General features: G+C 43.4%; 1 protein-coding gene across 5 annotated transcripts in view; it reads right to left on the minus strand.

Annotated features, from left to right (window-relative positions):
- LOC130123360 (solute carrier family 12 member 7-like) overlaps positions 1-17,293 on the minus strand; it is a 107,449-nt gene that overhangs the window by 17,133 nt on the left and 73,023 nt on the right. For all 5 annotated transcript variants that reach the window (XM_056292495.1, XM_056292498.1, XM_056292497.1 and 2 more), the window contains 7 exons: positions 14,076-14,243; positions 13,051-13,149; positions 12,616-12,673; positions 5,183-5,357; positions 4,016-4,134; positions 3,643-3,741; positions 2,523-2,642 (listed from right to left, as the gene is read on the minus strand). In XM_056292495.1, coding sequence (XP_056148470.1) covers positions 2,523-2,642; positions 3,643-3,741; positions 4,016-4,134; positions 5,183-5,357; positions 12,616-12,673; positions 13,051-13,149; positions 14,076-14,243 — 838 coding nt within the window. The remainder of the gene's footprint in view (positions 1-2,522; positions 2,643-3,642; positions 3,742-4,015; positions 4,135-5,182; positions 5,358-12,615; positions 12,674-13,050; positions 13,150-14,075; positions 14,244-17,293) is intronic.

Consider the following 17,293-nt stretch of genomic DNA (forward strand, 5'->3'; position numbering starts at 1 on the left):
GGTAAGAATAATTAGGCCCAACACTTCCTAATCGTTTTAGAATTACTTCTTCCCTCTTTCATTTCATGCTATTCAATGCACTTTGGAGCTTGCAGCTGCTGGCTTTGAGAAAATGGGGCTGTATTACAAATATTTATCGTCTTAAGTTTACAGTGAAGATAGGGATGTCTAAGATAGGATTTTTCTCCAGTTGGTATTAAGCAAATCACAACCTAATATCTAATCGTAACCGAACAGTTACGATAGGATCTGCAAGTTAGGAATTTCCTGTAATATGGCCTCTGATCAGTATTTCTGTTCATTAATTTAGCTTTTTTATGTTAAGGTACCATAGGAAAAGGAGATGAGATGAAAGGGTTTACACTCTACCAAATCAGCCTGCTCCTTCTGAAACTCCAGGACAAGTCAGCAGCATGGATCACTGTCCTGGTAAGGATATTGTAGCGAATTCGGGGGACAATGCAACCACAGTAACTGCTGCGGCCAGGAAGCGAACCCGTATCACCCGCACCGCAGGATACATCGCTAACCGCTCGACTAAAGGGTCAGACCCGCCAGCCAACGGCCAGCGTGTCTTCTTATCCGTGCACATCACACTATATTTTTGTTGTGCAATCAACCAATTTGTTGTGCGCTTGTGCCGGCATATCCTAACGGTTTGCTTTTCTGTTAAAGCTGAAGAGGACATCCCAGTCCCAAGGACAGAATATGATGATCTGAACCTGAGGTACACTCAGCTTCAGAATGACTATGTCAACCTGCAGCAGGAGTGTGAAAAACTACAGGCTGAAAATGAGAAGCTTAAAGAGAAGCTGCAAAACTCTACGTTTTCCTATGCCACTATTAAGTTCAACATGGGACAGCTGATTTTTTTCACAGGACTTACCTCCATTATCTTTGACTGGCTGTGTGCAAAAATAGCAGACAGTGTAGAAAGAATTAGCCCAAAACTCTCCCTACAGGATCATCTATTGGTTGTGCTAATGAAATTAAGGCTGGGCCTAACCAGTACTGATTTAGCCTATAGATTTAAGGTATCAAAAACCACTTTATCAAATATTTGTCGGAGCTGGATGGCCATAGTCCTCAAGCCACTCATTAAATGGCCAAGTAAGGGAGCTATATTAAAGAACATGCCGAAAATCTTCAAGCGAAACTTTGAGCAGTGCATAATAGATTGCACAGAGGTTTTCATTGCTAGACCCAGTAATCTGACTGCCAGGGCCAAGACATGGTCAAATTATAAACACACCAACACCATTAAATATTTGATTAGCATCACTCCAGCTGGAGAAATTTAATTTCTGTCCCCTGGTTGGGGTGGGCAGGTTTCTGACAAGCAGATAACAAAGGAATCAGGGTTTTTGGAACTTTTGTAACATAATGATGAGATTCTGGCAGATAAGGGATTTCTAATCCAAGATGAACTTGTAGTTTATGGTGCCACCCTTCGTATACTTCATTTCACAAAAGGAAAAAAGCAACTCTCTGCACAGGAGGTGGACTCATCAAGTAAACTGTCTCGTGTAAGGATACATGTGGAACGAGTAATTGGATGATGGAAGAACTTTAAGATTTTGCAAACAGTAATTCCAATGTCACATGTTAACATTCTCGATGATGTTGTGATAGTGTGTGGCGTTCTCACAAACCTCTGCAAAAGTGTTGTTGCCAAAAAATCTAAATGAGTGAATTCTATCATTCATATGTTGCCATTTCACAAACAGCACTGCACTATTGAATTGTCAGAACATGTAACGTTGTTTTTGTTTTCCTCTCAAAAGAATTTAGAACTGCAACTATTAATTGAGAGCTGTTATTAAATATACATTTTGACAACACCTTGATCTGAGTCATTTATAAGAAAAATTGTGCAAATTCTCTACTTTTAGCCTCTTAAATGTGAATATTTCTCTGGTTTATTCCCTCCTCTGTGACAGTAAACTGAGCCTTTGTGTTGTGCACAAACCAAGACTTGGCAAGACTTCGGATTTCAGGACACAAAACTTAGAGTTTATGTCATGGTATTTTACATTTTGTACGTGACCACAGACAACACAGTCATAAGCATCCAGTGACTTGTATGCCCGCAACTTCTCTCTTGTGTATACGCTCGGTTTCTCCACCAAATATGTATATATATCTGGCCACTGGATATTAGGCCACTTAGTAACGTCTTCCACCCACTCGGTAATACCACACAGATCTGGAAGTCGGTCGCTGTTCGCCACAGTTAATTTATTCAGGTAACTTTCGCGATCTTTTGTCGTTAATCCCCTTGCATAGTTTGACAAACTAGCTAACTCCGCCATACTTCCGTTGCCTAAATGTGCACGCATCCACACCTATGTCATCACTGTTTACAAACTGTAAAAGGGTCTATAAGATCGCAAATTTGAGGGCAGCACCTCTCGGAATGATATTTTTTTTTTTTTTTTTTTTTACATTTCCAATCCGAACAGAAGAAGAAAAAAAAACCTGTAGCAGAAACTCAGCTTTGGGTCTGTGACCCCCAGACTCACCCTCTGTACTCAATGTACTTGTAGATACAGCCTGCTATCACCATGGCAACCAGGGCATAGTACCAGGAAGAGATGAACATGAGGGAGAGACAGAGACTCATCCCTAGGAAGGACAGGGTCCTAGTGAAAACACACACACACACACACACACACACACACACACACACACACACACACACACACACACACACACATGCGTACACACATCAATATACACAAATATACATGTGCACAAATACATACAACCACACAGACACAGGCACACAACAACACAGCGAGGCTGGTTGGTGAAGGCCAGTACATGGTTATTAGACTCCGTAGCGTGGAAGATGCCATCACACACTACAGTTAAGGCGGATGTACGACGTAGACCTTCATTCTATGTTCATATTAGTGAGCGTGACAGGCCATTATACAATGGCAACATGTCATTAGTCTTTGTGCCATTAGCATCATTCCAAAAGAATAACATGGCTCATGTTTATAATTGTTTAAATAATTCGAACATCAAAATCATGGAATGTGACATAAATTGGAATTAGAAAAATGTGGAATGTGATAACACGTTAAGTAGAAATTCTGGTTGGACTAGACTTTAATGACTTGTTGACTGCTGACTATTTTTTTTGTTGATTTTTCCCCTTTTCTCCCCAATTGTACTTGGCCAATTACCCCACTCTTCCGAGCTGTCCCGGTCACTGCTCCACCCCTTCTGCCAATCCGAGAAGGGCTGCAGACTACCACATGCTTCCTCCGATACATGTGGAGTCACCAGCTGCTTCTTTTCACCTGACAGTGAGGAGTCTCACCAGGGGGACACAGCGCATGGGAGGATCGCGCTATCCCCCCGCTCCCCAAACAGACGCCCCAACTGACCAGAGGAGGTGCTAGTGCAACAACCAGGACACATACCCACATCCGGCTTCCCACCCACAGACACGGACAATTGTGTCTGTAGGGATGCCTGACCAAGCCGGAGGCGAGTTGGGGATTTGAACCGGTGATCCCCGTGCTGGTAGGCAACGGAATAGACCGCCACGCTAACCCGGATGCCTCGTAACAGATCATCTTATACACCTTATCCTACCAGTGATAAAACACCTTAAAGATCTTATGTTACCAGTGATAAAACTTGAAGCGAGGTCTCCAGTTGGGCGTTCGCAGCAAAGTCTGGACAGCACAGGCCAGGTTGACAAACAGATAGCACATCAAGAAGAACCTGAACACACACACACACACACACACACACACACACACACTGATAAACAACAAACTACATGACAGAGAATATGAACCCAACATCCCATGGTAAAACATATCTGGCAAAGGCTGAAACAAAATAAACACCATCACATTCTGTTGTGCTGACCTTTGCTCTGGTCAAAATAAGCTCATTCCATTGCCCTGCCTGAACTGGATAGAGATAAAAACATGGTCGGGAACTTCTACAGTAGCAAGCATTGTATTTCATTTTTTCTAAAGTAACTCATTACATGGACAGGATAGGAGCCACCGCGTCCAGAGAGGCAATGAGAATTCCGATCTCACAGATGCCGGCTGTCAACAACAGAGCCCACGTTGGCTCCCCATTATCTTTCCCGTGACCAAAGACCTGAGGTGAGACAGAAAAAAAAATATATATAAGGGAGGGTGGGTGAAAAACAAAAACGCAGGAAGAGTGAGGAAGAAGAGCCGGTAAAGAAAGGATGAGAGAGAAGGTCAATGAGTCAACTGGGGAAGTGAAGGGGTGAGAATGAGAGTGACAGCAAAGAAAAAGTGGCTGTGTGAGAAAGTCAGCAGGACTGTAAAAGCCTAAATGCATTTTTTAACTTTTTTTAATTCCCCCCCTTTTCTCTCCAATTGTTCTCAGCCAATTACCCCACTTTTCTGAGCCATCCCGGTCACTGTTCCATCCCGTCTGCCAATCTGGGGAGGGCTGCAGACTACCATATGCCTCCTCCGATACATATGGAGTCACCAGCTGCTTCCTTTCACCTGGCAGTGAGGCGTTTTGCCAGGGGGACACAGCGCATGAGAGGATCATGCTACTCCCCACAGTTCCCCCTCCCCCCTGAACAGGCATCCCCACCGACCAGAGGAGGTGCTAGTGCAGCGACCAGGACACGTACCCACAACTGGCTTCCCACCCGCCGACATGGCCAATTGTGTCTGTAGGGACGCCCGACCAAGCCGGAGGTAACACAGGGATTTGAACTAGCGATCCCTGTGTTAGTAGGCAACGGAATAGACCGCTACGCTACCCGGACGCCTTTAGAAGATGCTTTTTATACTAAGTGACTAACAAAGCAGTCAGCAATTAGCAGATAAATTACGACACCTCTAACAGGCATTACAAAGCGCTAAATAGTCATCATATCATAGCTAAGAATGCACAACGTGTCGAATGTGCCCTAGATTATCAAGCAGAAGTGACAGGAGATTCAAAAACCAAAGTAGAAGGACAATGCCACGTTGCAGTATCACAGACGTATCAATCAATCAATCAAGTTGCATTTTATATAACGCTCATCAGCAAAAGTGCATAGTATGTTATGTGCAGATAGGTCACAATAATAATAGTCAATATCAGTAATAGTAGACACCAGTAATCACAATATAAACGAAGACTTATAAGCACACATTTATGCATGCACACAGACCTGTAAGAAAGGGATAATGCCATCTCGTGCTATGGCCTGCAGCAGCCGGGGAGCGCCAGTGAGGCTCTGAAGCCCTGCCCCACAGCAGGAGAAGAACGAGCCAATCACAATTACCCAGGGCGACGGCCATGCTAGGGTGCCAATGACCAGGTTCTTCTTGACAGAGTCACCAAACCTACAAACACAAAAAGACACACACCCACATATGCAGGGTTTAGTTTACTTTGTCTCCATAATGATTGCGGCAGTGGGTGGGCAGCTGTTTGTAATAAGAGTAAACAAATTAGTGGTACAGAGGGAATGAAGTACATTAAATACATAATATCGTTATACGTTGTACGTTTCTGAGACGTACAACTTTTTGTATGTGCATTTCCCATTGCCCTTCCATCCACCATTGTATCACCCTATAGACAAGAGAAACTAGAGGAGTACACTCAGTAGAGTGCAGATTTCCGCCACCTGTACATCTCTCTCCTTTGCCGGTGTTTGCTCTTGGGATAAACAACCCTTTTTTTCACCTACGGGGCATGGGAAATACATGTACACACGGACAAAAAAACCAAATGTTTTTCCTGCCATTATAAGTATTGTGCAGCGCCCAAGTCTAAGTATAAGCCTGACTTGCATTGATTTTGCATTACCTTGACAACTGCTTTGCCTCGCAAGATAACTTGAATAGGCCATCGCCCACTCTGGGTGTATTTGTAACTGATGCCAGTCTTTCCCACCACTGTTTTCTTGACAGTCCCTCACAAGATTTTTCAGTACATTCATCCCCACCACAAATGGCATGTTACTATTATAAGGTTGGTCTGGGCAGATAAGAACCAACACATTAAACTTGGATCCTGTACCATACATGTTTTTAGGAAACCGTAGTTCAACTTCAATATAGCCCAAATAGGGAACTACTTGCCCTGCTGCACCTTCAATATGTAACAGATCATTAACAGAATAGAGTTCTCTGTGACCTAAATTCCGATGATGAAATGATTCTGATAAACAGGTAACCTGAGACCCTGTGTCTATGAGGAATTTACACTGAACACCACAGGAGTCTCCCACTAGCCCTGCAGGAATTGCTTCAGATGAATTTAACTCAGAACTATGATTCAACAGCGAAGTCATGGATGATTGGACATTTTTTTTATCGCAAGCCTCTATCTGTCCTTCAACAGAGGCTCTTAGCTGTTTAACTGCTCTGCTGGAGAGGACTCAATTGGCTGTGACAGCAACATTTTACTCTTGTGGCGAGCGATCAGCTTCTGTTGCACAAGCTCAGCATTTGCAGGGTTTGAGCAGCGCTGCATGTGGTGATCATCCTGTCCGTACTGATAGCAGAACCCATTTTGTTTGCGTGGAACCTGGTTGTATGATCCAGAAGTATTCCTTTTTGCTTTACTCTTGAAGGGTTCATGTCTGCTTTTGGACCTCCCGTACTGCTGACTGAGTTTAGCTAGCTCTTTTTCCAATAGCTCCACTTTGTCTGACAGTGAATTTTCAGTGGAGGAGACATTTGTTGCTTTACTTCTAACCAACAGATCGGCTGCGACGTGCACACTGCTGTGGGCTTTTAAAGGAGTGTTTCCCGGATGGCGCTTCTTTCTACTTTCTTTTGACTCCCTCTCTGCCTCGAACGACCTCACCATGAACAGAAGCTCAGAGTATGTCACCTGTTGTCTGTGTGCTTCTGCTATGCAATCTCTCAGTTTCAGATGGGTTATTAGGGAATCATCCCAACAACCACGCACAAACTGCTTTAAAAACTGCAAGTCAGGATTTCCTGTAGTGAGCCCTTTGCGTTCCACTACTCTCTGCATGAGTGTGTGAAGCTGGTTTAAGTAGTCTGAGCATTTCTCTCCATTATTCTGATGAGTCTCAATAAACTGGATATATAACTCTTCACCACTGACCACACTACCTTAAGCCTTTTCCAATGCTATGACATAAGCTTGGGCATCTGCAACGTCACCAACATATAATGCTGTGTTAAGAGCAGGGGGCAGAAGGCTACCCAGGATTTTACATCTTTTATCATTGGCAGGGAGCTCTGGGTCATTCATCACCTGTCTAGCTTGCACCCTCCATGTTTCAAAATCTCCTTCCACGCTGGGTTTAGGAGTCAACCCTGAGAATGTACACACTCGGTGGGATTTGTGGTATTTGGAGGTTTGATTATTGTGTTTAACCATGTGTTCCACAATAACACACTGCACCTCCTCGGGGAAGCTACTAGTAACCTTATGTGGCATGGTGTGACTATTATCCCTGGTAGACTTGTCCAAGTCGAAAGTAACTTTGGGAAGTGGTGTGGAAGTGGCGAACGAACACTGAGCCCCACTCATCTTGGTTAGGCATGCCACTGCCTGTTTGCTTAACTCTATGGCATCACCCTTGTGAACAGAGGCTACTTTATTAATATTCTCTTGGAACTCCTCCGCCATATCCTGAATAACATCACTGAAAAACTGATCAGAGGCAGCTTCAATATTTTTAGGTGATGGTTCGTCATACTTAGTAACGGGAACTACAGTCCAGTACTGGCCAGAATATGGGTCAACATGGTCAGAGTCTAGTCACATAACTGTTTCTTTATCCTCAAATTCACAAAAGATGCCAGATGGGATAACATCATCAATCTGTTCGAATCTAGTTACTTTAGTTACTTTTCCACGTAATCGAAAGGCCTCTGATAAGTCATTATGGTCCGTCTGGGGATCAACATTCTTTAAGATAACCGAGTGTTTACTGTCAAATTTATATTGTTTGCATAACTCCATGTTTTCTAGAACAATCTCTGTGTGCTTTGGTCCAACAGAAGATTCTTTCAGTCACACAGCCCCACGTTGGGCGCCAAAAATTCTATGTGACCCTTCTTTGATAAGGATAAAATTTTACCTCAAGGTCAGGTATAGTATGAGTTGACTATGTATGAATAATCTGGATGAGGCACAAGGTAAGTAGCGTTGCATGGAATTATATTGTAGGTAGATGTAGATAGTGAATAACAATATGTACCAATATTCGTATGATGGTTGGCAAATACAAAAACATATATATGCAAAATACAAGTATGAATTATACACTGATATGTTGCAGTGCTGTAATATCCCTGTTGTGCACAACACCCAAATAAACAAAATAATAAACAAAAGGAGATATCTCGTTGGGGCCCTTAACTGGACGTTTTACTTGAATAAATCCATGAAGTGACTGGCTACTGTAACAGTCTTGAATAAATCCGCGAAGTGTTTCCTGGCTCACAGTTCATCGAGTTCGCCAACAGGAGGCGCTATGCAGTCAATGATGGACAATTTAGGAAGGATGAATCTGCTTGACCACATCTGATCCCAAAGTAGAGTGGCGGGAAGATGCAACCTTAATGGCTAGGTTACAGAGACAATCAATGCAGCACCGCATGGTACTACTATTCATGCAATAAGTCTCACATTGCAGTAGTTGCACATGCATATGTAAGCATGTTGAATGTGTTTTATGTGGTTTACACAACCTCAGCTTGGCCTCACATACAATGCCCTCATTATTGCTGTTGGTCTATTTCAGAACCCAGTCAAACTGTAGAACCACGGTGTGATTTGCTAGAGGGAACAATGGGATTTCCCTTTTCCTGGTTTAAAAATCTGGTAACCCTTCCTTTTACAGTCCCCTGATTACCTTAGTATTAGCCTGGTAAATATATGGGTAAATAAAGTTTATTACTGGGTGAAAACATGGTAACACCATGGAAACAAATAAGGCTTCACCTTACAGTAGTTTCAGCTTCCTTACTGAGGAAATTGCAAAAACATCTGCAAAATGAACTCAGTATTTAAGAGGATGTACCCTGACACTAGAGGAAAACTGTTCCTGCGGATCTTTATAGTGGAGGTTTTCTTGGTATTTCAGCTATAGTTTCTCTGTATTTACCAATTTACTAATACTACTACTTTTGGCTGCTCCCGCTAGGGGTAGCCACAGCAGATCATCCGTTTCCATTTCTTCCTTTCTTCTGCGTCTTTCTCTGTCACACCAGCCACGTGTATGTCTTCCCTCACCACATCCATAAACCTCCTCTTTGGCCTTCCTCTTTTCCTATTCCCTGGCAGCTCCATATTCAGCATCCTTCTCCCAATATACCCACTCTCTCCTTCGCACATGTCCAAGCCATCTCGATCTTGCCTCTCTTGCTTTGTCTCCAGATATTTACCTACCCAATAATATACTATATTTACCATACATTTACTGGGTAAATACTTAAGAAATTAGGGGAAAGTAAAAGGAGTGTTGCCAAAAATCTCCACCTTCGCTTCTTTAAAATAATCTCCGGATTAAAAAACAAATAAATCCTATGAAGAAAAAAAAAACAATTCGCCAGCTGGCTTTGCTATTTTGTGCCAATGATACAGCTTGGTCACTACCCCCCCCCCCCACACACACACTCTACACTAATGACAAGGACGAAGTTTAAAAAAAAACATGTCAGGAAGATGTTTTGATTAATAAAATGTCATCAAATGTTCTTTTTCATCAGTTCACTTTTTCATCTCTGCAACAGGAGATCCCAAGTCTGGCTTCGTGAGACTTCATAAGTTTTGACTGTCCGCCATTTCTATTTTATGTGGCAAAGAGAGAGAATGCCAAATAGAGTAACCTTGCCTGCTCAGCTCCCGTGGCTGAAAACAATGTTGAATTTGCAAAGAAAAGCACTTGAAAAGCGACCATCCATACATCTCTGAAACAGGACAAAATTACTGAATAGCTTGATAACATTCTGAAAAATACACGATGCCAAAAAGTCACTGTGGGGCATGCTGCATGACATACAAACTTATAAACTCAAAATTGAACTCATAACTGTTGCCACAGAAGGAGGGACAGCCTGACAGGCAGCCTCAGTGCTTGTAAGACATCTGGCTCCAAACATGTATACATGTATGAGCAGTCAACATTTCATCATAGGTGACTAGGACAAAGATTTTCTTAAGACTGCAGGAAAAATTATTTGAATTGAGCATCTATGTGAACCAATGTGTATTGAGCAGTATGCTTCCTAGTGAAATAGTGTAACCACCACGGATGGTAGACTCGCTAGCCCTCGGCTAACTGGTCGGATCCTTCAGTTGACTGGTTAGCGCAGTCGCCCGTGGTGCGGGGAACCCAGGTTCGATATCCAGCTGCCCCCTGAATTCTAGCTACATTACTCCAGTCATTTCAATGGCGTGGGTTCGAATCCCGCCACTGCAAACCAACGTAGCGAGAATTCAGGGGGCAGCTGGGAACTGAATATACTGAGAATTCAGGGGGCAGCTGGGAATTGAACCTGGGTTCTCTGCACCATGGGCAACTGCGCTAACCAGTCAACTAAAGGGTCCGACCCATTAGCCAAGGGCTAGCGAGTCTAGTCATCCATGGTCGTTACACTGTTACACTAGGAAGACTGACATTAGCCCATAACAGCAAGTAAAAGTTAATGTGTATGTGCTCTTTAACCTTTCTAAATACGACACTCCTCAAACTTTTATCCGGTACAAAATAACAAAATTGAGTTGTAAGCCATCTTGTAGGATATTAATTTGTTTGCTTCATTTGAAAGGGTACAAAGAATTGTCAACTCTGATCTGAAAAACACCATACAATTTTTTTAGGAATTTCGCTGTCTTTTCAGAAACCTAATCAAATTGATTTTTCAACTTGGATGAAATTATTTTTGGTTACTTGTAACAAAGCTGATGCAATTGCATCGTTTGTTTCTGCTTTTTTTCCTGAAAAAATACATTGTATTTGTTCAGAATATTAATTTGCAGACACAATAACAGCTTGTTGCACTTTTGAAGGGAAACCTCTCCTTCCTCTAGTAAGGTTATCATCATATCTGCTCATCATCATCATCACATGGTGTTCCTGAAAGGGAGCACCTCCTTTACAGAGGGGGAAGAAGAGAGGAAAGGACTTAAGAGTAGATGGCAGTAAAGGACAAGAGAAAAACAGAAAAAAAGAGGAAAGGGGAGAAAGGAGATAGGGAAACAAGAGAAGAGCAAAAGAGGAAAGCATGGGAGGGAAATAAAGACATTAGATAAAGAGGACTGCAAAGGTTAGGGACTTTGAGTGAAGTGGTTCAGAAGAGCTTCAGCCATTGCAAAGCAGTTTCTAGTTCAAATAAGAGCTCCTTATTTGTATTTGAAACTGTGGACAAAGCATTCTTTGATGCCAACTAAAATCTTCTGCGTCACTGGTGCAGGAAACTTATGCTATAGAAATTATTTGAATAGAGAGACTGATTGTCTTACTGTTTTCAACAACATACTGAACTCATGTTCTAAGTAAATGCATGCTGACTCACGTTGACATAATAGTTTACGGCACATAAATTACTACCAGAATTTTACATGATTGAGCAAAATAGCAGAGCAATATGAAGCTACTACTACTACTACTACTACTACTTTCAGCTGCTCCCGTTAAGGGTCGCCACAGCAGATCATCGTTTCCATATCTCCCTGTCTTCTGCATCTTCCTCTGTCACACCAGCCACCTGCATGTCTTCCCTCACCACATCCATAAACCTCCTCTTTGGTCTTCCTCCTTTCCTCTTCCCTAGCAGCTCCATATTCAGCATCCTTCTCCCAATATACCCAACATCTCTCCTCCACACATGTCCAAACCATCTCAATCTTGCCTCTCTTGCTTTGTCTCCAAACCATCCAACTTGAGCGGTCCCTCTAATATAATCATTCCTAATCCTGTCCTTCTTCGTCACTCCCAATGAAAATCTTAGCATCTTCAACTCTGCCACCTCCAGCTCCGCCTCCTGTCTTTTCGTCAGTGCCACTCTCTCCAAACCATATAACATTGCTGGTCTCACAACCATCTTGTAAACCTTCCCTTTAACTCTTGCTGGTAACCTTCTGTCACAAATCACTTCTGACACTCTTCTCCACCCACCCCACCCTGCCTGCACTCTCTTCTTCACCTCTCTTCTGCACTCCCCGTTACTTTGGACAGCTGACCCCAAGTATTTAAACTCATATGCCTTCGTCACCTCTACTCCTTGCATCCCCACCATTCCACTGTCCTCCCTCTCATTCATGCATAGGTATTCCGTCTTGCTCCTACTGACTTTCATTCATCTTCTCTCTAGTGCATCCCTCCACCTCTCCAGGCTCTCCTCAAGCTGCACCCTACTCTCGCTACAGATCACAATGTTTTTATCCAGCACACTCCATTTCCGTCTACCTCAGCAGAGCAATATTTATGAAGCCTTGTACAAAAATAAATAAATAGTATTTGAGGAGTGGTAAACTGAGATTATAAATAAAATGTTTGGCTACACTGACAGCATCTCCTTTCCCACAGTGCAAAGCTGCAGAACGATGAAATGCCACAATTTCTTCTGGTTTATTTGCTATAGTTTGGTGGTTTTAATGACTCACTTGTCTCTCAACACCACTCCTTCAATACAGGCTCCGAACAACACCACACATGAGATGTCTGAGGAAAAATGGTGAAGGCAATACATACACGTATTTTAACATATATTTACACCAACACTCACACACACACACACACACACACCATCATCATCATCATCATCATCAAAAACCAGGTAACTGCAAATTCAGCAATTTTCTTATGATTACATAAACCGTAGAGAATGAAATGTGTTTTATAAGGCCTGTGGAAATGTAATGTTTGCTTACAAAATGGTGAAATAGTAGAGATGTTTTTCACTTCGTGTAGTTAGCTCATATGCAGATACATGGTTTTTGCCTAACAGCGACATATAGACTGACAAATAGATGGCTCTTTAAGAAGCACATGCACGGATAAAAAGAGGTGCCAGCATGCACAAACACCATGGAGGATACAGATAAAAGAGGTGGTGCCGATGGCCAGAATGGTTCCTATGGGGATAGACCTCTGCGCATCTCTCAGATCGCCTGATCTATTGGACCCAGCCATTATACCTGGAGTAAAATACACAACAGGTGGATATTACCAAACTTAACAGCTTTGCGATGAATAAAACAGAACAGGAGAGAACACACAGACAGAATAGGACAGTGTGTGCATGTGTGTGCGCCCTGTGATGGCCTGGCGGCTTGTCCAGGGTGTCTCCCCACCTGCCGCCCAATGACTGCTGGCATAGGCTCCAGCATGCCCGCGACCCTGAGAGCAGGATAAGCGGTTTGGATAATGGATGGATAGGACAGAATAATGAAAAAAGAGGAGAAGATGGGAGTGTCATAAATTGCATCCATTTTTTTTTGGACTCCCCCCCCCTTTCTTTTTTCTCCCTAATTGTATCCAGCCAATTACCCCATGCTTCCGAGCCATCCCGGTTGCTGCTCCACCCCTCTGCCGTTCCGGGGAGGGCTGCAGACTACCACATGCCTCCTCCGATACATGTGGAGTTGCCAGCCGCTTCTTTTCACCTGACAGTGAGGAGTTTCACCAGGGGGACGTAGTGCATGGAAGGGTCACACTATTCCCCCCAGTTCCCCCTCCCTCCTGAACAGGCACCCCGACCGACCAGATGAGGCACTAGTGCAGCGACCAGGACACATACCCACATCCGGCTTCCGTCCCGCAGCCACGGCCAGTTGTGTCTGTAGGGACGCCCGACCAAGCCAGAGGTAACAAGGGGATTCGAACCGGCGAGCTCTGTTGGTAGGCAACAGAATAGACTGCTATGCTACCCGGACGCCCCTGCATCCATTTTTTATCTGATGGAGAATGTAATGTGATTGTAATGCCCTCTGACACTGCACTGTTATTTAGGGCTATGCAAATGAAATTTGACATGATTTAACTTGACTTGAGAAAAGACGTGTAAAGAAGACGACAAAGGAATAGAATAGAATAGAACAGAATAGAAGTGAAGAGAACTCACCTGTGACGGAGGGGAAATATATTCCCACAAGCAGCGTGAAGAAAGTGGTGATGTCGTTGAAGATGTAGGGGTTAAGGAGGTCTTGGGAGTTGTCGAGGGCAGGTACAGATGAGTGGCTTCTTGACTCTATGAATGTCCCAGCTGGTCCATAGTCCCCCCACAGGTTGTCTACAGGATAGACAGATTGACAGATAAACACAGTGATAGGGAAAAAAAAAATCCAAGGCATTGAATATTCTTGCACAAACACCCTATTACTAACAGACCGACACAGTTGGGATGGATAACTCAGAGCAGGTAGACAATGAGACACCAGTTTTAACACACAGGCAGGCCATGGCATTTTAGATTGGCTGACATAAAGACAGACAAACAAATTGGCAGATGTACAACTAAATGGATCTCTAAAGGGTCACGCCTGTGTTTTTGCATGTTTTAGCCCAACTACTACAAAATGGTGTATACTTTACATTTCTGCTAACCATTTTCCAAAGCATACCAAAGTGTTTTTTTGGTAACACTTTAGTATGGGGAACGTAGTCACCATTAATTAGGTGCTTATTAGCATGCAAATTAGAAACATATTGGCTCTTAATTGGTCATTATTACATACTCATTAATGCCTTATTCTGCATGGCCTTATTATACAACCAGTAAGCCATTAACTATGAGTTTTCCCTCTATAACCTCAGAATTATTGCTTATTAGTAGTACCATCTCAATATGCTTTGCTTAGTATGGACTTTATAAGGTGGTAGTACCACAAGAAGAGTTATTTTCCCTTACTAACACTTAATGAATATGGTCTGTTCTTACATAACAAAACACAAAACTACAAGAGTTAATAGTGTTAAATTACTGTAAATTAAGTTTTTGTTACTTAGAATATGTTCCCCATACTAAAGTGACATCTTGATCATTACTAATTCACTAGTAATTAAGTTTTTTTATGTTCCCCATACTAAAGTGTTACCGTTTTTTTTTAAATACGTGTTTCCTACTTTCCAGCCAGCTATTGGTTTCCATTCATTTGAGTGCCGTATGATAATGAAAGCCACTTTATTTAACATTGAATCCTTTTTTGGGGGGGGTTTATCCCCCCTTTTCCGCCCAAATTGTACCTGTCCACTTACCCCACTCTTCCGAGCCATCCCGGTTGCTGCCCCACCCCCTCTGCTGATCCGGGGAGGGCTGCAGACTACCACATGCCTCCTCCGACAGATGTGGAGGCGCCAGCCGCTTCTTTTGACCTGACAGTGAGGAGTTTCGCCAGGGGGATGTAGTGCATGGGAGGATCCCGTGATCCCCCCCCACCCCCCAATTCCCCCTCCCCCCTGAACAGGCGGCCCGACTGACCAGAGGAGGTGCTAGTGCAGCAACCAGGACATATACCCACATCAAGCTTCCCAGGGCCAATTGTGTCTGTAGGGACACCCGACCAAACCGGAGGTAACACGGGGATTCAAATCGACATTTTATTCTTATAACGAATTATTTCTATGTATTTAACCCATCCTATTGTATAGGAGCAGTGGCCAGCTTCAGCACCTGGGGACCATCTCCAGTTCTTTTTTCGATTGAATTGGTCAGGGGCACAGACATGTCAGAAAGACATGCGTGTTAGGGTTAGTACTTCTGTTTGTGTCCCTGACCGAAGCATGGCAAGATGAACTGGAGTTGGTCCCCAGGCGCTGCACGGCGGCTGCCCACTGCTCCTAGCTACACAGCTAGGATGGGTTAAATGCAAAGAACTGCCCCACGGGGATTAATAAAAGTATGAACCCTAAAAGTATTAACCCTAACATGCATGTCTTTTGTTGGTGGGAGGAAACCAGAGCACCCAGAGGAAACCCACACAGACACAGGGAGAACATGCATAATCCACACAGAAAGGACGTGGGACAGCCTATGATTCAAACCCAGGAGCTTGTTGCTGTGAGGCAACAGTGCTAACCAATAATGAATATACATAGTATAATGCCATTGTTGCATGGCAATGCAATTGAAAGCATGGATTGTTTGAAAGTCTTTTGGTGGTGCGTTCCAGAGCTGGTGGGCAGCTCTGCCATCAGAGTCACAGAAAGTTGAATCAGTTCATCTGGACACCACGTTTATTGAGAGAATCGTTGTGTCCGGATAAAGTGATTCAACTTTTTGTGATTTCCTTACCTGGATTAATGAGCATACATAAAGACATTCTGTCATCAGAGAATTGAGAGTTTGCTGCTGCTTTACAGTGAATAAAAAGTGTTACTGCTTGCATAAATAACCATTTACCTGAATGGCATATAAGTTGGCATGTGGGATATGAAACTCATCCCTCATTTAATTTTTAACATGTGCCTGCACATTGTTTTTAATGACAATACATTGAATTGAATGACATACGTTTATATTTAGCAGTCATATTTTCACTTAATGTTTGTATCAGACTGTCAAACGGTTGTTTGTAGATGATGCAGTTGCTTGTAGAGGTTTTTTTTTTTTCCTGAGAAGCAAGGGGCGGGGGGGTTGGTTGTAATTGGGTAACACTGAAATTCTTTGACATATTGCTTGTTGTTAGAAACTCAAAGCTTTACTGCAGCTGAAGAGCCACCGATAGCAAAATGTACAGGAATGGATTGTGACTAACACAAGCCAGAACATGACCAACAACCAATGTTTGATCAGCGGTCACTGATGACCAACCAAGTAACAGCTAGACAGTTAGATTCTGAGAATATTGATATCCATTCATTCCATCATCCAAGCTGCTTATCTGAATTCGGGTCGCGGGGATGCTGGAGCCTATCCAAGCAGTCAATGGGCAGCAGGTGGGGAGACACCCTGGACAGGCTTCCAGGCCATCACAGGGGGCCCCTGGGGGCCCCTCCCCACACACACACACACACACACACACACACACACACACACACACACACACACACACACACACACACACACACACACACACACACTCAAACCTAGGGCTAATTTAGTACGGCCGATTCACCTGACCTACGTGTCTTTGGACTGTGGGAGGAAACCGGAGCACCCGGTGGAAACCCACACAGACACAAGGAGAACAAGCAAACTCCACACAGAGGATGAGCTGGGATGACCCCTACGGTGGCAACCCCAGGGTTCGAACCCAGGACCTTCTTGCTGTGAGGTGACCGCACTAACCACTGCACCACCGTGCCCAGAATATTTAAAATGATACTTGAATTCCCTTTATC

This window comes from Lampris incognitus, chromosome 14 (genome assembly GCF_029633865.1).
Source record: "Lampris incognitus isolate fLamInc1 chromosome 14, fLamInc1.hap2, whole genome shotgun sequence".
Taxonomy (NCBI): domain Eukaryota; kingdom Metazoa; phylum Chordata; class Actinopteri; order Lampriformes; family Lampridae; genus Lampris; species Lampris incognitus.